The sequence below is a fragment of the Diadema setosum genome, chromosome 8 (genome assembly GCF_964275005.1).
Source record: "Diadema setosum chromosome 8, eeDiaSeto1, whole genome shotgun sequence".
NCBI classification, from domain to species: Eukaryota; Metazoa; Echinodermata; class Echinoidea; order Diadematoida; family Diadematidae; genus Diadema; species Diadema setosum.
Genome location: NC_092692.1, coordinates 6317715 through 6342003, shown reverse-complemented (window position 1 = coordinate 6342003; position 24289 = coordinate 6317715). Strand labels below are relative to the sequence as shown.

At 37.1% G+C, this 24289-nt stretch overlaps 1 protein-coding gene across 1 annotated transcript in view; it reads right to left on the bottom strand.

Moving 5' to 3' along the window:
• The window catches only part of LOC140231772 (formin-like protein 2), a 47844-nt gene extending 24178 nt beyond the window's left edge, over nt 1-23666 (bottom strand). The window contains exons 1-2 of the mRNA XM_072311925.1: nt 23621-23666; nt 1515-1598 (exon numbers count right to left, since the gene is read on the bottom strand). Of these exons, the coding sequence (XP_072168026.1) occupies nt 1515-1592 (78 nt within the window). The 5' untranslated portion in view covers nt 1593-1598; nt 23621-23666. The remainder of the gene's footprint in view (nt 1-1514; nt 1599-23620) is intronic.
• Between the last annotated feature and the right edge of the window lie 623 nt (nt 23667-24289).

Here is a 24289-nt window from a genome sequence, read left to right as displayed (position 1 = left end):
ACAATAAAAGGTATGAACAGCTTAAGTTTAGAGAGTGCGAAGATTAATATTGGCTACTCTATGATGCAGCTTTTCAGCAGCCCTCAAATATATTGATTTTTTCTTCTTTATTTGTCCACAAGAGTTAAACATTTTTTCCCCGTCCTCCTAGGCAAATAAGCTCTGTTCGTATTCAAATATTCGAGGAAAGTGAAAATAAGTGAAATTTTGTATAAAAATGATATGGAGAGCTGTCAACCATCTACATCACACAGGGTTGTCATTTTTTTTTTCTCTTTAACTTTTACAATTCATTCATTTCTTTTGTTTGCGTGTCTGACTTTCCTGATTAATTTCTCTGATTTTTTCGGTGTTTTTTTTTCTGTTTGTTTGGAAAAGGAGCGTTATATCAGTACGGAAATTTCTTTTAAGACTGCTGCAATGAAAAAAGAAATTAACAAACATTAGATCTGGTATAATCTTTGAGAAACGAGCCCCGATGCTAGATCCAGGCCCCCTATTAGACAGTCATAATTATTACACTGTATTATCATTTCTCTCTGGGTGCGTTCGAGCGCTCTAAAGCGAACCAAAGCGAACTGAACTAAAGCGTACCGTACCGTACCATGCCAGTATTGGAGTGTTCGAGCGTTCTGTTGAGAAAGCGTACCTCACGAGTTATTTTTAGTAAAGGTCACGCATATTTGTAGAAGAATGTCATCCACCTGGCTGGCGCTTGAACTACTTACAGCTGTCCCGAATAAAGAGAATGATGTTTTTGCATTGTGACGTATGCGCATGCTTTACAGCGAACTTTTGGTACGCTTTTGGAGCACATCGGGAAGTGGTCCATTTCGGTACAGTACGGTACGGAACACTTTAGGAACGTTCGAGCGCTCCTCTAGCGCGGATACGGTACAGTAAGCAATACCCGCACGCTTCAGGAGAGCGCTCGAACGCACCCCCTGCTTTATGTCGATCGCCTCCCTGGTGATATCGAGTGCTAACCGTGAGGGCGATTGACTAGAGAGTATAATAGTATCTAAATGCTTTGGCGTGACATTGGAGCAGTCCTCACGTATTAGTGTTTCTGAAGCATTACATATTCTGGACCGCTCAGCCACGGGCGGTCCATTCCAAAATGTTATTTATCGTCCGAAGGACACTCTGGATTTGGCCTCGGTCTGTATTCCGAGAATGTGCTATGAAATACTCTGTCGCATGCATATGTACATATACTACATGAATAAATTTGATGTCGTGGTTATTAAGGATACTGTATAAGTATTTCATTTGAATTTACGTAAAAAACAAGAAATCAAAATTCAAAATATTCAATATAACAATGTAAGAACAGTGTCTGCAGTATGCATAATAATTATGTTAATCACTAACCCTCTTACATAATTATATACAGCTGTAATAATTTTGATTCCGACGCACAAATTCATGATCGATCAATTAAATACAACGTAGGTGGCACTAGACAGGAAAGTCGCCGATTTACAGTGCAGTGGAAAAACAAGAATCGATACCTCATCATTGATGATCCTCCACTTCTCCTCAATGGACAGGCCATCCATCCTCAGCATTTGGTCCGGTCCGCCTTGCATATTACTCTGTATCAACAGAAAGGGAACAATTACAGAGGGAATATGTCATGCTAGCTTTCCGACTTAAGCAATATACTCAGTACTCTACCCCTAGAGGCCCAAGGCTGCGATTATCGTGTTTGTTTGTTGTTGTTTTTTTCTCTGTCTCTCTCCCTCAGTCTCCTTTTCTCTCTTTTTGTTCTATGCATTTATTCCGACTCATCTACAATAGTATATTCCCGCACAAATGTAGAAATACATGTTTGTTATATCAATCTTTATGACTATCTCTGCGGCAACCTCGATATTGTAACATGCACAATGTCAATCATTCTATACGTCCTTCTATGCGTTTTATCTGGGTAGTTATGTCTCTATCGATCTTTATATCCTCTGTGTTCACACTGGCCACTGGTTTGCTGCACTGATGTTGTCAAATCCACAATCATACTTCCTGTATAATGATTTTTTTTTTTTTAATGCGACATCAAACTTCCTATGATGATTTTACTCGTTATGTGGCTCGCAATTAAAGAAATGTAGACAAGGAGATTAGATGAGAAAGAAAAAAAAAATCAATTCAGTGAAATCCTCGGGGAAAAAAAAAAAAAAAAAATCTGTTGCCGAGAGACTCGATGATTTCCAGTGATTTTCCAGCCCCCAAGGAGTGGCGCCCGGGGCACGTGCCCCCCTTGCCCCCCCCCCCCCCGGTTACTAGTACGCCACTGGAGTCACATAGTGTGCCTTGGGTTCAATAATGTGGTGCAAGTATAGTGAAAAGTCATTTTACTGTTTTCAAACGGCACCCTATGTAACAAACACGATAAGGTCAGCAAGATCGATTAATTAATTAAAAAAAGAATATGTTTAAATGTATGATTGCTCCACCATGTCTACTTGAGAGATGCAGCACAATATGTCGAGAGCAGATCAGACAGAATGGGGACAACAAAATTGTTTTAGACAAACCTTAATCTAGCTTGGACAGACAATTATCATGTCGAGAGGTTCGACACAAAATGTTACACTGAAACGTTTGCCATGCCCTTATTCACCACTCACCTCATTCTGGTACATACAATACATGTCTGCTACTGCTATCATTGATTAATGAAATAATGCAGGTCATAGAGTGCATGCGTGTCAATAGATCACAGCTTGTCCTTAGCCCTCCTAATCGGTTTATCGGTTTTTACGTTTATCCAATTACGTAAGATGAACAAACAGTATCAGGAAGACGCAATATTTGCTGCTGCATGTATGACAGTACCAATGCACTGATGTCATGTACAAATGGGCTGTATCCATTCGTGTAGAATGTTTCACTTCGATAATCAAGGTGCAAGGGTTTGAAATAACTACCATCTACAGTAGCAGCACGTACTGTACTGATGACGCACACGGATACCTGCCTGTACGCCGTGTTAATTCAGTATGAATCGAGTGTTAGCAAAGCTTCCAATAATATTATCTTGCAGCGTCAAACATACGGCAAAACACCATGGCCCTGACCTTAAATTTGTATCAGGCCGGGGTGGGGGGATACGAAGAAAAATCCTCTAATTAATTTTTACCGAGCCGGATTATATAGATAGTGGCTTGTGAGGGAGGAAAAAGAGTGACGTATTTGTTAATACTGTTGCGTGGTTATACACACAAGTGATTATTTCCCACATAATAATTACACAATCCATGGTACTTGTACATTGTCTAGATCACGTGATTATCTTTGTGACCTGCTGCAATAAAGTACATTTATCCTTCTTTCTTTCTTTTTTTTTGTACGAAAGTTCAATGTGTGAATGAACCTGTCGAGGATGTGAATGTGAAATGTGTTTCACATATCTCATGATTTTAATTTATGTTGTTATGAAACAAAAACATTGGTTAACGGTTGATGAGAGCGGTTACATGTATAGTGCGGAGAAAATGAAAGTGAGTATTGGCCATACAGTGTAGTAATAGACAAATAGTGCAAAGCGACAGCAGGATAGATGTTATGAAAAAAAAGAAAGCGTATAGTACTACTAAAATATCAATAAAACAAACACTCACAACAATAACTATTTTTTTTTTCACTTTGAAATGTATTTAACACTACATTGTGGTGTTTGGAGCAATTCACAACGTAAACTTGATAACTGCATTTGCTCGAATCAAATCTGTACCTTCTTCATTTTAGCAACTGCTATCATTGTTAGGACCACTGTTTCAATTGCACATGACCTTACACTTTATCTCTGAATCGTCATCATTATGAATTACCATTATCGCATTAATTTGAATGTAAGATAGGATTCTTAAACAACTGATCATCAAACAATAGCCTACATTCATGTAGGTCCTAGTCATAAAATGGAAGTGATCATAGCGATCCATAAGACATTAGTATCCAAACTCCAGGAAGCGCGTGACAAGCGAACAGCACTACTTTGTAAATCATACACTGTCTTGTGCGTTGATGAGTATGGAAGCCGCTGCTGCGAAAAGATGCCTAACATGTGTTCATCTTATGATGGGTTTGCAGAAGACGAGCTTATGCTGGTACGATGCTCTCGTCTGCAGTAAGAGAATGACTATAATGTAGTTGCGTTGGCGTATAAAGAAAATACATGTATCCCTGGCAAACCCATGTATTATCCAAAAGATAACGCAGTCGCATAATGTAAACAGGTGTATCATAAAAAAAAAAAACAAAAAAAAAACACACACTCTGGTCAAATGACTGTTTCTACAGACATGTACATTGTGCAGTGTACATAAAACCCCATTTTGTACATTATAATACATGTACGTTCTATAATGATCATTAAAACCGATATGTTGTGGGCAGTACATATACACATCTGTATTCAAAAACATTCAAGTCCCTGCTGCACCACTGTTACTGTGTTATTGCAAATCTTTTTTTTTTGTTAGATTTTGTCAAATAAGAATTGATCTTGCCACTGCAATTTTATACAAAAGTTGTTTCTTATTTTGTATACTATGATCTCGATCGTCTGTTATACCCCAATGGGGTGATTGAGTGATAAACTAAACCACGACTGAAACATCAAGGGAATACTTATCAGAACCTCCCGCCCCCTCAAAAAAAAAAAAAAAAATGAAAACACCATAACAAGCATCATCACTCATAAGCGCTGACTAAAGTCACACTCTACGGAGCAAAATATATATATATATAAAATGATATGGCCTTGAGTGTTATTGAACACACACCATGGATTAATCAAGTTCTAATACACGTACAGGTGTATCAATTATTTGAGCATTTATAATTATAAATAGCACAGTTCGGCGGCATAGACTTTGTTGCCACGTAACGCTATATCTGTATGTACACTGCATAACTCTGTCTGGCGTTTGTGTGATGGCAATAACCGTGAGGGGACTGTAATGTATGGCAGACATTATTATCGAATACACTGTGTGGAATACTACAGTGTAGGTTCGTGAATGCCGGTCGAAAAGCTGTCAATATTATGAATTCCTCATTAAATATAAACCATGTTAATATCTTCAGGTGTTGTTCTTCAAAAGAACATTTCTATTATCATGAACATCTCACCCCAACTGGCTCAAGAGGAAAATGAAATGAGTGAAATTGGTATAATCCAGGATATGTTTCAATGCAGCCAGGCAGGATTACTGTAACTATCATTACAGAGATTATGAGTGAATGGTCCTATATGTACTAGTACTACTACTTACCACTACTACTACTGCTACAAGTAATGATAATGATAATAATAATGATAATAATAATAATAGTAATAATAATGATAATAATAATAATAATAATAATAATAATAATAATAATAATAATAACAAGGAAAAAAATAATAATCTTTAGCGATAATATATAATTATGTATACAGTACATGATTGTATAGAGCCAAACTTACGAAGATTGACCGTCATGTTTTATATTTTTACAATAATTTACTGTGCATTCTAGCCGGATATTGTGATTCACTTTTTTTTTATTATATTTGAAATATGAAAATAAATTGAATTGAACTGAATTTAATAATTATAACGATAATAATGTGTTATTTATCCAGGGCAGCCTCTTCAGTGTTGCCACTGCTCTACCAGAGGGCCCTGCCATTACAATGTCATGTACTATTACCCCAGCGTTGCCAGGTACCCATTTATACACCTGGGTCGAGAGAGACATGGTGTATATGGGTAAAAACATCTTGTGGACGCAGGTACTGGGCTGGAATCGAACTCGGGTCCTCCGATTGCGAGTCGAGAGTCGTATCCACTGTGCCACAGCGCCCCCGCAGGATTACTTTCATGACATGAAAATCATACAATTGTATCGGTAGCAATGTAATATACAACTAGACTTGGAATTTGTCATCAAGTTGACAAATTAGGTGATCCGATGTATTCGAAAATCAATGATTTGAGTCCTGATCCCATTAGGCATGACCATACAGGTTTCATCTGTGTTTAGGGACATTGGCCGTGTGATGTTTGGATTCTCCTTTAGAAAATGGAGTCAGGTCTGCCATATTTGGTACCAAATTCCGTATACACTAACGAAGATGCAGAATGAAGTATATTTGACCTTTGACCTCACGTTGCACAGCCAAGGTGGCATCTGAGCAAAAAGTGGTTATTTTGTGAACTAAACATGTGCAAATTATGGTGGTGATAGGCTATGTTTTTCTTGAGTTATTGCAAAGAAAGTTGCAAAAAGAAAGGAATATGAAAATACATCGAAGATAAGCCTTAATTTCAACCAAGTTTTTGGACGTGATTCTGACACCGTATGAAATAATTAAGGGCACATTACGATAGCACAAGTCTCAGCTACAACATATCAAAATCTGGGAGAAATTCACCGAAGCATAAGTGAGCTAGTGCCCGAAAAGAACAGTCATGTCAATTTTCATTTCCAGAAAAACTGCACTCCCATAGAGATAACACGTAAACTGGTCAAACTTGACAAGATTACATTCAATCCATTTTTACGAGGTGATGCCGTCATCCAATCAAAATGTTGTTACATATTAATGAAAGAGCATTTAATAAGCTACAACATGCTGAAATTTGGGTGAAAATTGACAAAGGATAAGCGAGATACGCTCGAGTGAACTTGAAATTTGATGACGTCATTTTGAAAATTTACTTTTTTTTACTTTATTAAGCAATTTGATATCTTTTAATCATTTTTTCAGCATCGCCAACCCATGAAATGACATGTACAACTCATCAGCTTTCAGAATATGTAAAGAAAATGGGGGGGGGGGGGGTCACCATCCATCCTGACGAATAAAATCGGATTTAAAATTGGCGGTTTTTTGGCATAGTAATTGCACTGTATATCGCCATTGACGCGCGCGCGGAATTTCAACTTTGACGGGCCCGTATGACGTCATATTGAGTCGGATTGACTTGAAACTTGGTAGAAATATTCCTTGACATTTCAGACATCCGATCCGTGTGAAAAAACGGGAAATTTCTATTGCATATGAGCTATGCGTACGTATATGCGTGCGCGCGAACGCGTCCGTCCAATTTTTTCAATTTTTCAAAAAATGCTTTAAATGGTCTGAAACGTGTGCAAAAAAGAAAAAAATTTGAGCTCGATTTGAGCATACAAATATTTCTACGCGCGCGTACGCGCACGTTTTAAGAGAAAATATGAATTTTGAGAATATGAGTAGAATGCGCATAATTTGAAATATATGTGACGTAAATTTCATTGAAAAATTCTTTTCCATTAATGAGATATGATTGAGAATGTGTTTTCATATAATGACGTCATAGTGACGTCACGGTCGACTGATCAGTATTATACATTAGATCTGTCGTCTTTGGGACATGATACATATATGGTATAATTTTGAAATTGATAGCAAGAGGACTTTCTGAGCTAACCTCTACACAAATTTTGTCCAGAAATAAAGAAGAACCAAAGAAGAATCCGTACAGATACAGAAGGTGATCCGAGAGGATACTCGGATCACTTAATAAAGGTACAGTGTGCAATGTACAGATAGTAAGGTCGCTTAGTGAATTTACCGTAACACGGCGGATAAAAGCACCAAATTTGGAGAAATGACCCTTCTGGACCTACTCATTGATATTTGAGTAGGAGCCCTCTGTAAAATTTTTATTTTCATGATATGAATGCTGAATTTCATTTTGTAGAAAATTTCGCCGGGAAACTTTCGTTAATTTCGCGAGGAGCTAATATTCGCGAAAGCAAAATGCGAGCGATTCTAAACAATGCAATTTAATGAATATTTATGCTGCGAAAAAGACCGTCGACTTTAAGTCACAAAAGTTTCATGTCGCGAAAATAACACCGTATTTATGTATCTGAGGGAGTAAAGTAACAAAATAGAGGTTCACATTTGTTGTACTCTTTTCATTACACCATGGAAATAAAAAAATAAAAAAGATACAGAGGGCTTCTACCCAAATATCAATGAGTAGGTCCTGAGGGGTCATCTCTCCAAATTTGGTGCTTTTATCCGCCGTGTAACGGTAATCTCAAAATTTGACGTTAAGCGACCTAATAGCGCTCTTACAACGAGTGAACTTCTATAACAGCGCTTCACAAAATGCTGTGAAACTTACATTGTATTGTACATTAATGGTCTAGGGAAAATTAAAAAAAAAAAATGCAAAAATAGAAGATAGACTTATTATTTTGATCAATCATTCATTGAATAGGAAAGTCTTCCACGATTTTTTAATGCTGCTAGAGATGGTGATTCCCAAATACAATGTACTTCTGAGGAGATGATTCCACAGGCGTGGGACAGCCGAGAAGTTCTTATGCTCTTATAAGGTGGTGCATCTTTTTTAGGGTTGTTAAAGGGAGAAGTGATTTAAAAAATGTTCAAGTTACCACATTTGATGCATATAGGTCTACATGTACAATCTATATTGCATGTACAATGTAGGTCAGTCGTTTAACAAAACATCCTTCCATATAAAAAAAAAATCGCGATAAAGAATACGGTAGGAGATATCAATATTTTTCTTAATAACCTTAGACAGCTTATTCTAGAAACAATTTTATTAAAACTACAATGTATTGTTCACATTTTGTATGTTTAGCAATATCTATCATTGATTATACCGATCAACACTGTTACATTGGTTGTTTCTATCGCTAACTCATATTTTAGAACTATTTTGAAGCACTATAAAGCTGGGTTTTTCTTTCTTCTGCAAATGCCAAATGATGCCTTTAATATCAACAGTCACCTTTAACCATCACTACAGCAAACACAGGCTTAATGAACCAGACTATCGATACATTCCGGTTGGATAAAATCGGTCGTAATGATTCTAGTAATACAAAATGACATGAAAAATCTCCCCCTCCCCACCCCATTACCCCCATCCCCCACCCCGCCCCCCTTCACAGTACAATGTTGTAGGCCTACAATGTACAACTTGTATAATGCAATGAACCAAATTAACTTCGTAACATGTCTACGGTACACGTTGTATACTACTGTACGTCTTCTTTCGTCATGCATGCAGAGATTTCTCGATAACTCTGAATTATGATGGATTTAAACAGCAATACTATTGTTCTATGTTGTTATTCCCAATTTCTGTATACATAGTTTTTCATATAATTACAATGATAATGTTAGGCATTCCGCTTAATTCCTCTTTTTCTTGCAAAGATCCGATCCCGTGTACAGGTGACAAACAATAGGATTGCAGAGTGCCCAATCACATAAAAATGGAAATACTTCCTCATGCCTCCCCACTTATTTTGCCCTATACCACTCTGCATTGTCCCACCATTGTTAGCTTATACACACGGATGCACGCACTCACACAAAGTCACATGGCAAATGTTAGGATTATGAGTGATGGGGGACATGAGGAAGTCTTGCCAAAATGAATTATAAAGTATATTGTCTTTAATGATTGCTCGCAACTCTTCCACCTGGACTGGTATAGACTTGTAAGTCAAAGTAACGAGCGGGTCACGCCAGTTAGATCAAATATATTAATAAGGATTAATGCAAAACCCATCTTTGTAAATCATCCTCTCAACGTCACTTTAACAGTACTAAAACCAAATATGAAAGAAACAGAAGGTGATCAGAGAGGATACTCGGATCACCTAATTTCACGCGTGATGAAACACATTCAGTGTACAATGTACACGGTGTGCATTGTGTCCCTTGCCAACTTATTGCAATGTAGGACGTCGATATACCTCATTCCATTGATAACATGAGTAACATTTTGGCATTCCCATTGCGATTGCCAAGAATTAAGAAGAGATCACCCACATCCACATCCACACGCGCGCGTATACACACACCCACACACACTCTAACACCGGCTAACCGATTAAAACAAAAGGATTAATGAAATGTTGATATTGTTTGGCATTAAGCTGATGCGTGATCGTAGGAAAATTAACCATGAGGCTAAGTCGCACAAAGTATTATACACACTTGTATTTCAATAGACACCTACATTGTACAACGTAACACTGCCTATTACAACATTATAAGTCACAAAATGTCATGTAGTAGAAAAATGCCTGAGCATGTATTGTTTCTTTTCCCTCCACATTCAGTTCTTTCCCGCCTCTTACAGCGGGCGCCATCAAATTTCTCGTTGGTATCTTTATCTGTTTTTTAAGGCACCGTGTTTCATTAAAAAGAAGGCTACAACAGGATGTTCCGTTGGTATACGCACAGCGAAACTGGGTTGGGAGTACAGCTGTAGGCCAATGGACCAATAAAAAAAAAAAACACTATGTAATTGCAGCAGCAACGCGAGTCATACTCATTACAGTGCAGAAAGTTGTGTTTGCTAGACGTAGCCTTGTTTAATTTCATTAATCCACCTGTAGTTAATTCTGACCCCTTCAGTAATACTGATTTGTCTGCATTTACTGAACCAACATAGGCATTTTCAGTGAAAGCCTCTTTAAACCTAAAAGTCCGGACTTATCTTACTCACTTTTCTGCTCGATTTCATCATGGCGATAAAATCTCGACTCCCTGTTTTCCAGTCAAGGCTATGGCATCTGTTCGCAGCACGGTGTAAGATCAGACAGCACACAACAACAAATGCAAGTAAAATCGGACGTGAAGACATACATGTAAAACTTCAACTTCCGTCAAACTGTCAAACTCTTCGTTGTATCCAGGTAATTGTGTATCTTCGTTTGTTCGTAGACACGATACTATCGCATTTGTACTTCGAGTTTGAAAACATCAGGTGTAGCCTATACCAAGGGTCAGTAGCTGATAGCCAGTAAGCTCGTAGTGGGAATATTTCCAGTAATTCTCATCGCCAGAATCCGATCCTCGGCACTGCACGCTTTTTCAGGAGGATGCTGATGCTAATGAGTTATCCAAAATGTAAGCGAAGAGCCGAGAAAATTATTATCCATAGATGATGTCCAACGAACGCGTCATCGCCTCGCCATTTTCTGTCCTCTCGACGAGTCCAAGCGGCAGTCGATGACGAGCTGGGCTAGAATTCCGTCAGCAGCAAGTTATAAAAGCGAGGGCGACAGGCTAGGCGCCTCCTACAATCACGGCAGATTTAAACATAACACGGTGTGTGTATTTGCATGTCATGTGCGCACAGTCCAGTGTCACAGCCGCGAAGGCAGAAGGCAGCGCGCGGATAAAGCGATGCTGTGTCCGGCTCGCTGGTGAAATCCAACAGGTTGTTTATATACACAGGTGATTACAATGTCTACGTATGTGATGATGTCAAGTTGTAAAACAACAACAACAACAACAACAACAACAACAACAACAACAACAACAACAACAACAACAGCAACAACAACAACAACAACAGAAATATATCACGTTAATTCCAACATCAAAATTGTTCCTGCTTCTCCTTATCCCATCCCCTCCATCTGATAGTCACACTCGGCGTCGCCAATCAACGGTTAATGAAATGGAACATGCAAGTTTAAACGCCGGTCACAGATTTAGAAATCACGTCGCACTTCATAAATTTCGAATCTCGGGGCGATTTAATCGAGAGAGTAAAGACGAATGGTGAGAACGTAATGACGAATAGCTAGCACCGCCCCAAACTTGCACAAGGATGATGCACTCTCATCTTGTTATACCAGGCATCTTGTTCCGTTGCGAGTCTCTTCCACTCCTCTTGATGTGTCTTATTAAGTTAAAACGTCGAACCCGCCACGAATCTAGCGGCCACAGCCAGCTGATGAAATAACGAGGTTACACTGACAGCAAGAGCAAGACAGCAAGAACCCGCCGTGGTATACGCATTATGCATGACCAAAGCCTCAGCCTCGGCGTCTCAATTGCGTCTTGCCCGACGCAACCGGATACAATAAATCCTCCAACTACACGCCACACGTAGTTGTCATGTTCAAGCCTTCACACGTTTGCTATACGTAGGTGTATCTCGGGTCGGCGCTCCAGTTTTTCTCTATGCGCCTTCTGTGTAAATTGCCTTTTTGGAATCTGTATTTACTGTACTTCATAGTTAGCTTAGTGTAATGTTGACATTAAGCCCTCAATCGTATGGTGCTTGTTCAAACTGACTAACTCTTATTGAAAGGGGTCTGCACACTGTATAGGTTAACACATACATCATGAAAGCCTATCTCTGCATTAGGCTGATTGCGGTTTTTATGAGCTGGTCAAAGAAATCATGTACTTAAAAAAGGAAGAAAGCCTTTCACCTACCTTTCAATGGATGGCTCAGAGACAATAGTTCCTGAGCTAAGGCACCAAACCGTGAAATTCATCAATGCTGACATCACACACACTCGACAAAGCTTGATTTAATTGACACATCAAGTAAGTAGATTTAGTGGAAAAAAAAAGAAAAAAATCTGAATGACTAATGTGCAACTATTTATAATACATGGCTTCCTACAAGCGGAGATTTTTTCCACTCCAACCATTTACTTACAGGTCTTTATGATCTCAAAAAGCTAGGGCTGTAAACATGTCACATAAATTGGTAAAACGTATAATTGCTATAAATCGAACTGGTCTTAATCAGACAAAGACACCAACGAGCAAGGACGTGGAGGTGTCATTTTCTCCCCCGCCACACACACACACACACACACACACACACGCACACACACCATAATAAAAGAAGCTTGAACAAAGAATGTCACGATATCATGAATATGCATGAATGTAATCAATTACCAATTATCACTATACTTCAGTATCAAAATATTCAGATCATTGTAGAAAATTCTGTTTTTGGAAAATGAAAATAGAGAATTGAAATTGATTTAATGAAATGAAATTGAAATCCGTTATGGGTGCCATTGAATAGTATGCTACTATTACCGTTCCCAATTGGGCTTCCTTTTCACCTGCCTAGGCTTCGTGGAAGGCTTACAAGGTCAATGACAGCGCCATGACACTAGATTGATCAGCATTTTGGTCGCCGGTGCGAACACACACATTTTCGCTGTGGAACGTGATACACACACTGTACTCTCCCCATACACACACACACACACACACACACACGCATACACACACAAAATATCGCTCGTAAGTTTGTATACAATAAAATGTGGTTACATTCACACACACACACACACACCCACACACACACACGCACACACACACAACTACTGTCCATAACCCCTATTCTTCAGTTACCACACCTCAATGTTCCCTTTCACTTCAGACCCACGCTTTCACCTTTACTAACCCCAGTCACGCCCCCGGCCTTCAGGAACAAAATAGTCCCGGTTGGATTGCCACAATTGTTGAATTTTCTATACCCGGCGAACGCTTCGACCTGACGTCTGGCTCAACAATAACAACAAGCTCAGCTAACAACAGGGCGGGAATGACGTAGAAAATAGGCTCACTTGCAAAGGACGTCTACAGTGATAATGACCTCATAGGGATAACATGTGAAAATTCCTTTTCCACCTTAAGTATCTGTATAAAAGAATTGGATCAGTATGTAGCAGGGGGAATTTCAATATCAGGTTGTGTGAAGCTGAAAAACAAACAAAACCCACACACAATTCTTAAGCATTTAAGACTTCTACAAATTGAGTCAAATCAAGTACTGAGTAAATAGACGGGGTACAGGCTACGATGAACTTAAAAATTACAAGAGACAGTGTTTTCACGACACCGTTCTCAGTCATGGTCGTGACCTCACAGGCAAAATATATATCCTTTTTGTTTAATCTTGAAGAACATCCAAATCAAGTTTTGGCTCACAAACTTGGCAACTTGCAGGCACAATTTACCATTTGCAGATGAAACAAAAAGTCATCTTTAGTGATCCAAAATAGTTCTAAAATATGAGTTAGTGAAAGAAACAACCAATGCAAAAAATTTGAATCAGTATAACTTATGTTAAGTATTGCTATATTTACGGAATGTGAACGATATCTATATACTATAGTAAATATGTTTTTAGACTAAACCGTCTGCAGTTATGGTTTAGTGAGAGAAATAATGATATCTCCTAAGATTTAAGGCTTTATTTCGAAATGTATAGTACTAGGATGATTTGTGATACAACTGACCTACACATTATTTTGTGCATCGAATGTTATATCTCGAACATTTTTTAAATCACTGCTACCAATGGTAAACAGTACCTTTAAATACGATTCGCAAACCCTTACAGATCATCGTAAATCAGTTCATAGAATTCAGCTATGATTTCAAACAAAGAATATTTTTTTTTGCTTATTATTTTTATCTTTATTTTCATTATTATTTTACATTTCACGTGAAATCGCAAACATCCGTGAACTCATTCATGCATTTCGTGAAAATTAATCTTCCTCCGATCAATGCCGATGATGCGAATTTGTTTTTGACGCCAATCTTGCGCCGCTAATATCCAATGGACTCAATAGACTCAAGACGCATGGACTTTTCAAAAGGCGTCCATTCTTTTGATAATTACGTACTTGTGAATATATGATATTTATATGATATAAGATAATAATTTAGATCCACACTTGATGATAGCTTTGAATCTGTTTGGAAATCGATTGAATTATCAGCCTTGGAAAAATTTCATATAGACCCTAATATTATATATATCATATTATATATATTTGGAAATCATTCGCACCTGAAAAAATCTTGAACTCTTTAGGTAATACACAGTTAGCAGATTCCTTGCGTACTTGGTACATGTACAGGGAGTATGCAACTGCAGAGCAATTTCAATGCAAATTCTCAGAAATTGGTGCATGTCCGTCATTGTGGTTTAATCGATTGATATATACAGTCAAAATCTAAGAAGTATTCTTAATATTAGTTGTGGAATTTAAGAATGTATCTGTAATCTCTGACTTGCTGAATTCTCCCTTTCCTGGCCATAAATTATTTGAAGAATTAGTCCTTGATTTTGATATCCCTCGGTCACACAGAAGAAAGTATAATCATTATTATTTTTTTTTCAATAAGGAATATTCCAAATGACTGGCTGGAAAACCCCTATACGCAAGATGTTGATGTAAATAAAGCTCTCAATTTTAAGTTGAAGAGTTCAAAGAAAATACCCAGTCTTGCATACAATTTGCTGAACTCCAAACAAGTTCCCAACAAGCGTTATGAATATTGGGATAACAAGGTTTTAGTACCGGTCAATCTGGCAATAGCCCTAAACGAATTTTTGTATAAGATTAAAAGAAGAGATTCTCCAAACGGTTCTTTTTGTGATAAATTTGAAGAGAAAGTGATTAATTTATTTTGTGAATGTGAGAAGGTCACTCCAATTTGGAAACTTGTACGAGGTATATTAGTGCAAAAGTATGATTCTAATTTTGATTATACAAATTTTAATACGTTGTTTGGTGTATCATCTGACAAATTCGAAACGTATTTAATCTTAGTGGTAAAGTATTTCACATTTATTTGTAAATTTAAAAACAACATTCCAAATATAAATGCATATGTTCAAAAACAGAAAGAATTATAGAATACCATTTGGCTAAGAAAAGGAATAAGCTCCCCATTCATTAAAAAAATGGAGGTTTGATTTTGATACATGACTATAGTAGATAAACTCTATTGCTGGTCAGTTTACTTTTCAAGATTCATGCTGCTACTGACAGTACCTTGATACATGTATTACCTCTCTATCGGTGCACTCAAAATGTATTACATGCATAATGTCATGTTCATAAATCATATGAGTTTGAATAATTATGTGTCATATTTAGTCACCATGGAAGGTACAGTAGTTACCCTGATGTCTCCATAGGTTAAGAGTTTTTATGTGTATGATTATCCCAATTGTTCTCTTATCTTTTTTCAAATTGTTGCCAAGTGATTGTAAGCGCTTTCGACCTTGTGGGAAAAGCGCACTATAAATAATAGTAATAGTAATAATAATAATAATAATAATAATAATAATAATAATAATAATAATAATAATAATAATAATTGTGTGTATTTGATTTGATTTAATAAAACATATAAATAGAAAAAAAAAACCAATAATTTAGATCCACATCTGTACGATCGCGCAGTGTTACGTGGCCTCACTATACAACAAACATTTATTTCCAAATCATTTTTTTTTGTTCAGTAATTGAGGCTGACCATAATTATATTATCATTTGATTTTTTAATGTTTTGATAATAAATGTGTTTTCTTTTAGTCTTTGCAGTTACGAACGCATGAGAAATACAAGAATTCAAAAATGATTCACAGATACTTTGGAGGAGTGGATTCCACAGGCATGGGACAGCAGCCGAGAAGTTCTTATTTTCTTATAACCTGGTCCGTCTTTTTAGGATTGTTAAAGGGAGAAGTGATTTTTTTTTTTTTTAAGTTCGAGTTACCACATTTGATGCATATACATGTATGTATGTATAGGTCAGTTTTCTAACAAAACATCCTTCAAAATAAAATCGCGGTAAAGCCTATGATATTCTTCTTCTTCTTCTTCCTCTTCCTCTTCTTCTTCTTCTTCTTCTTCTTCTTCTTCTTCTTCTTCTTCCAGTCTGGTATACAGTCCGCCGCTGACGTATATATTATCGTACTTTACGTGCTTGTCAAGTGCTGGGTGATAGGAGATATCACTATTTTTCTCAATAAACCATAACTGTGGACGGTTTATTCCAGATACAATTTTATTGAAATTATTATTCACATGTTGTACGTTTAGCAATATTTATCATTGACCATACTGATTAACATTTTTACATTGGTTTCTTCTAGAAACAGTACAACACCGATCCGTGCAAAATCACTCTTTGCCAATCACTCGGGATGAATCTATCATGCACACGCAAATAGCAATCAGACGATTACTATATAGTTTATTGACCTAGATGCTGACCCTAATTATTTTGCCATTACACATATCACTGAAAAACCACAAAAATTATCCTATCATTCGCTGTCCTCCTTCACTGTTGGAAGGACTGACTCAAGGGAGCTAATGGAGCTTCACATTTTTACAAGCTCACGTACTGAAATATTAATTTCCTAGCATTGGGAAGGAATGTACCACTCATACACACACGCACACATTATTATGTACGCGTCTATATGGCGGAAACCGAGGACCTGTTTTACCCATAAGAATTTTACCACATAACCGAGGACCTGTGTGTCAGTAGGACTCTAGTCAACCGAGGACTCATTCGTATATTACCATCCAGTCGAGGACTTATTACAATAATGCTAATGGATGACCTACAAACATGTACCCCCTTATACATGCAAAAGCATGCAAAAGCAGACCGTTTGGAATGGTCTGGGTACCGAGGACGTCCTCGGTTCTCTGTGCTTGTGTCCTCGGTATGAATGTAAAGTTCGTATGTGTGTCCTCGTTTTACACCATGGGTAAGTGCATAATACACATGGTGATACTTATACACACAATCACACATACATTATAACGGGTACATGGATGAACTCTTTTTCTTTTATATATAATGGTGGTGACTTAATACGGAGTGTTCCATAAGACTCCAGAGTGTCTGAAAACGTGACTTAAACTGTATGATGAATGAGTTCACTACGGGTGACTACACTGACATTGAAAGGTTCGGCAGTTGGCGAGTAATTGAACAAGGATGAGAGTGGCTGTTACGTAATGCTATCATGTCGACAACCAAAGATGCTCCTTTATACCAATTTTCTAATCACTTAACTCGTAAATAGCAAATCGAGGTTAAATAAAACGGTCCTTTACTAAAACATGACCTCAGGTTTATCTTAAAGCGTTGTGCCAATTCATTTGCGCCATTGAACGTAATGCAACGTAAGTGTTGCCCCATTCCAAGTATTTATATACCCGTCGACTATCGAAGATACAGCGATGAGATACCCCATCCATGATCTGAATTAATGTTGAGATTATAACGAAGGAAACCTTTCAGTCCCGGTATATCAATCTTTCGGGAGGGCTAAATTCACTGTACGTATACATGCGAAATACATCAAAAAATGTGCCTTCGCATGCTATAATACAGTATGTCAGTAACATGCAAAATGAATACCTGCGTTTACTCTTTACAGAAAAAAAAATGACGATTTTTTTTGTGAAATCATTTTAACATACTCTTCATATTTCAGCCACTGTGATTTGACTTTTGTAGACTTTCTTCTTTATTTTCAGAGCGGGCACAAACTGAGGCAACCCAAATATAGACACATTCATAACATTAGGGATGGTACAGTATTGGTGGAGATGAAAATTGGGCTTTACCTTTTTTTGCAAGATACCAAGAAAACACTTATGAAATAGTACAGAGCATACCATTTTAAGAGGAATTCAAAGTTTATTTGATAAAAATCAGGTTTGGAATAGCTGAAACATCCAAAAACAAAGTAAAACAAAATGATCGTAATAAAATGTGGGTCCCACACTTTATTAGGATCGCTCTGTATTGGATATCTAGGCCATTTCAAAACCAATTTTCATCAAATAAACACTGGATTCCTCTCGGAATTACATGTTCTTTCATATTTCACAAGAGGTTTCTCACTATCTCACCAAAAAATGATAAAAACCTGAAGTTAAGGCTCAATCAAAACGATACGATCCCTTTAAACTGATAGTCCGACTTGTCCAATCCATTTTATGTATAGTGTTCCACTTATTTTCCACCTATGCGGAAGCAACGTTATAATTCTAAACATTCTTTTTTGTTGGGGGGGGGGGGAGGAGGGGGGCTTTAACAAATGGTAGAAAAAATATTGCAAGAAAAAAAAATCTGCTCTTTTATCTTCCTGGGTTTGTTAGACATCATTAACGGCATTATTTACCATTTGTAGATGAAACAAAAACCCAGCTTTAGTGCTTGAAAATAGTTCTAAAATCTGAGATAATAGGGATAGAAACAACAAACGAGAAAGTGTTAATCAGTATAATGAATATCAAGACATTGTTGAATATAATATGGGAGCAATAAATTATACCGTTTGAATAAACTGTCTACAGTTACGGTTTATCGAGAAAAATACTGACGTCTCCTTATATCAATTCTGGCTTTGTGGCGAAATGTTTACATGATAGGATGTTTTGTAATAATATTGACCCACACAGTGATGCAATGCGACAGCTCGAACATTTTTTAAATCACTGCTCCCAGTGGTAAACGACACCTTTAATCTGAATGCGCGTGTTTGCTGAAACGGAACGACCAAGCAGCAGAAGACCATAGAAGAATCCCTTTGCGCCAAGACAGATTAACAACAATGGTGCAGAGAACCTTGATTGATTACTTAGACCATTAAATTTCCCAAAAAGTGAACAACAGAACCATTCATGCAAGAACGGCGTTGTCTACATACTCCGGTCACTTCCGTGTGAACACTGAAAATGGTCTCTTAATCAATTTTCTCCTTTTTTTTTTTTTTTTTGATCTTACGTATATCGATCAGAGGTAAGCAATCTTTTAATTCCCCATATTAGAAAATGTAATTTGTTTGATTATACCAAAATGTGGTCCAACATACAAAGAGCAACAGTTTCTTTTATTCTATTTAATGCAAAGCCACGATTTCATCACACATGAGAGCAACTCTGAGAAATTAAAGTCGTGGACGAGAGCCCTCTGAAATAAACATCAACATATTCAGTGACATTCAGTGTGCTCAAAATATTTTACCAAACACTAATGTAGCTGGAGTTTTTAGATTTCTTTACCTACAGACAAACTGTTCCGTTTTCATATTCTTCTCGTGAATATGGATGCTTAAAAACGTTTGCACGCAGGGGCTTGCGTAAAGACGAGCAAATGTTAAGGTCACTATAGGTACAACCTTCCTTTTGAAAGTGGATAAAAGTATGATACTCCACTTTGTAAGGCAATAAACCCCTGCCCATTGACCATACAATGTGGTCTCGGCAGTTAACTGAACTTGAAAGGTCCTTGCGATCCAATTAGTGTTATCTATTGATTTCTGAACATATTTTCATGAAGTATTTAGTGATTTGGTTTTTTTTTTACAGACCAAAAGGCATCAATAGAGGTCAACATATGGATTGCAGGACTTATATTGATCGGGGTGTGCACGCCAATCGTATTTGCCAGGTGTTCAATGCACTTGATTCAGACTATAAGGAAACGCTATTAAAGGGAAAGGGCGCTGTACGGTTTCAATTCCGAAAGCAAAGGGCGTTTCAAAGGGACACGTGTTCAATACATACAGCATGGTTACAGCTCGTTATTCCGAACGTTCGTTATTCCGAAGGCTCTTTTATCCGAAGATTCGTTATTCCGAAGGTTCATTTTTCCGAATTTCATTTTCGGATTAACGAATCTTCGGAAGAATGAACCTTCGGAATAACGCCACAAATGTTCTGATAAACGAACCCTTTTTTCATTTTCGGATTAACGAACCCATAGGGAATTTGTGTGTTTCGGATTAACGACCCTTCGGAATAACGACCCTTCGGAATAACGAACAGCACCCTACAGCATTACAGCAGAAAGCTCTTTAGAACGCATCCGTCTACAGCTACTGCATCCTTTATACAGGCAGCAGGACAAGCGACATAGCTTTACTTGTATAGTTTTCGTTTTCTGTTTAGGCTTTACAGCTCTGTTCAAACTGGATTGCCTCAAGAAAAATGTGGCATGAACCAAGGTAGCGTCTTTGTTTTAAAACTTTTAGGAGATTGTTTACTGACACACATGGAGATGTAAACTTGTTTGATTTGAATGCTGACTATAAATGCACGTCTCTTAACATAGGTCAGTATAAGTCTACCTGCCTTACGTTTTCTTTCAACCATTATTCAATTCTAGAAATTCTAGAAATTATTTTTAAAATTAATTTCAATACACTTTTACAGAATGTATATACTTCTACTATATACTCAATTGTAATGTTACATTCTTATTTGATATTCTATAAAAGCTGTCAATCTCCAAGTATCAGAATAACTTAATTACATTTTCTATCATGTTGCGTGATAGTCGTAAAGTATCAAGGTAATAACACACCTATACGTAACCCCCTCACCTTGGTACCATTGAAGCGTTTTCTTTGGGTGATTACAGAATTTACTACAGATATTCTTATAGAAGTGAAATTGACACACACACTTTTCACGAAGTCCCTGGAGTAATAGATAGAAACGTAGATCAATGAATAAAGCAAAAAGGATATTTTCAGGAATAACCTTTTTGTATAACTTAATCAACATAGCTTTCTGCATATCATTAAACACACAGTCACTTTTAAGATAATTATTTAAAAACATCTTGTCACAATATTCTTTCCTTATCCTGCTTTATGTCACACGCAAACTGGGAGTATAACACAATAAGTTACGTCGCAATTACACGGCAGAGATACATATTAAGAGGTTCTCATTCGCTGCCGCACTTAATGATACTTTAACGACTTTTATTTCCTTATTGATATACTATGTACCACTCTGCTCTAGTTTCACTGATATGTTACTGTCACTTCCAGTCAACATCTTATTTGAAATCCTTAACAGGACTATCAATAAAAAAAGCAAAGATAGTCGTACTGTTGTAACATATCGTCTGTGTACCTTATTTTCTTTTCTATTCCTTCTTTTTCAACCTTATACTTTTTATTCCATTTCACTTCTGCTTAAGGTTGATAGAGCATGATTATATAAGTTGTGGTATAAAATATTCAATCATTACGTTGCCTATTCGTCTTTGGATAAATGACTGGTTTTGGCAATCATATATTTGACGCTATAATATTGGGGATTATTCTTTTCTCCCGGTCCATATCATAAACGCGATTTGTCTTTCTCTCTGTCTATCTTTCGCTTTCGAAATGAACCGTTTTCTGGCAGAACCTGGGAGTGGAGGAGTGGAGGGGGGGGGGGGGACACAATCATAAACATATGCACATCAGACACACACACACATACACACACACACACACACACACACACACACACACACACACACACACACACATGTCATTATTAAACGATGCCAGCCATCATACGTTTTGTGTTTGCTACTGAGTGATATTTTCATGACACCTGTTCCCCTTTTGCAATAATTCTGACAGCTTTTGCCCACAAGAGCACAGCTCCCAGACCCTATACAATCTAAGTGTTGTCTACGGCTGTCTGTAAGCATTTATCGTGTCTATTCCCGGATGAGGTGACACAGAAATCAAACCCAGTACAACGTGTTTATATACGTATTCTCCATTGACATGCAAATGATAAGTATTGACGCTTTTATCTGGTAAGACGTCGATTCTTCATTACAGACCTACACGGGCATAACAAGGCTGAGTTGACAATAGAGATTTGCCCTCTCAAAAGATTCCCTGTACGAAATTTTTCTTCCTTGTTCCGTTGTTACCCATTATGCTTTGATGTGATAACTTCCTTGCTTTCTTTCAATGAAGTTGAATTTTCAAGTGAATTGTTCGAAACGTACTTCTTTGGTGATCAAAGTGCATAACAAGAGGAACCTGTACTCAAGTATTTGGTAATGATTGTCTTGATATAAACGACGCCATTGATACACTACCAAAAATTTGCGCAAGTCTGTATAAGTTCATAGTTCTTTTTGCCGCTTGTTTGGTCTATCCATTTGGCTAATGATTTTAGTTCTTAAATCAAGAAACAAAGTAAAAAAAATTGTGTTAGATAATCATCCGTCATGTATGGTGTTTTATAAATAGATTTCAGTCAATTGTTATTTAGACTTGTACACTCTAAAAACGCAAATGTTGAATCAACATTTAAAAGGGCAGAGGAGTGACAGCATTTTTTGAAGTGTTGCATCCAACTTTTAAAATAACATTTTAAATGTTGAATCTAGCAGGAAAACCAACACTTTGAAAATGTTGTCACTCCTCGGCCCTTTTAAATGCTAATTTAACATTTGTGTTTTTAGAGTGTATCTTACATGTAATTTTGTCCTCATAAGTCTGTTTTTCTTTGTCGCAAGTACAATCGCTTAATTGGTCTGTTGAACATATTAATGTGCTAAAAAACTCAAAGAAGAAATCATGCAAAATATCCTCCCGGGAATATTCTGCAACCAGTCTTGGGCCGAGGACAACAAACAGGGTAGAAACAGTTTGAGATGGCAGTATAAAGGAGATAATCTTGTGAGGAAGATGTACGTTGTAATAGCTGAGTACATTCACACTAGATTTCGGGTGGTACACAAAGCCAAATGTATCACGATGATAATCCAGATTATATATATATATATATATATATATATATATATATATATATATATATATTCCTGACACCATAAAGACAGCATATTTCATAAAACTACCTGCCTTTTAAAGTTTGAGATAATTTCTTGATCGATGATTTGTATAACATTCAAACTTTTTTTGAAGGAACAAATTCGCTTCCAATTTGAATCGAACATAACGCCATCCACACACACACGCCCACAATAATCATTAATAATACCAAGAAGAAGAAGAAGAAGAAGAAGAAGAAGAAGAAGAAGGAGAAGAAAAAGAACAACAACAACACCAACAAGACTGCAGTCTTGCTTCTTTTTTTTTCTTCAAATATTGTGGTATGGATAACCGTAAGAATATGGATCATACTGATTGAAATGGATCCTGACACGTACCTTAAGTTTCTTGAAGCGCCTCTCGATAATTTCCGGTTTGGGCTGAGGCCGGATATCTGTGGAAACAAATACCAGACAAGTAAAAGTGTGTGTATGCCAGTATTATTCGTTTATAATAATTTGGTCTTCTTCAAGAGCACGGTAGTCATATCCAGAGCCACAGAGTCTAATGTAAAATCAAACCCTTCGTTAAATTTTGTAAAGTGTGTAATTAAGTAACATAATGAAGAAAAAAATATCAAACAGATACTAAACAATAAACCCATGAAATCACAAAACAATAACAAGGAAAAGAAAAACAAGCGATGACATAACATCACATTTAACTACAATTATGTAGATATAGAAACGGGCTATTATTATATCAAAATAGAGATTGATGTTGCCAACGAGTAAGGGCTGTTTATTGTTCTGCACATGAGTTATACGTGTCGTGCTTGTGTATGTGTGTGTTTATGTGTGTTTTGTGTGTTTTGTGTGTGTGCGTGTGTGCCTGTGTGGATGCGTGTGTGTACTTGGATATTTATTCTTCTTACTGGTACTTCATATTTCATTTTGATTTCGAAACGGTGCTAGAAAGATTTCATTTGGCTAGGTAATCGGGAATTTGCATATTTCCAGTATCATGCGACGTAGACCCTGTATAGTCCATTTTTTTCTCAAAAATAA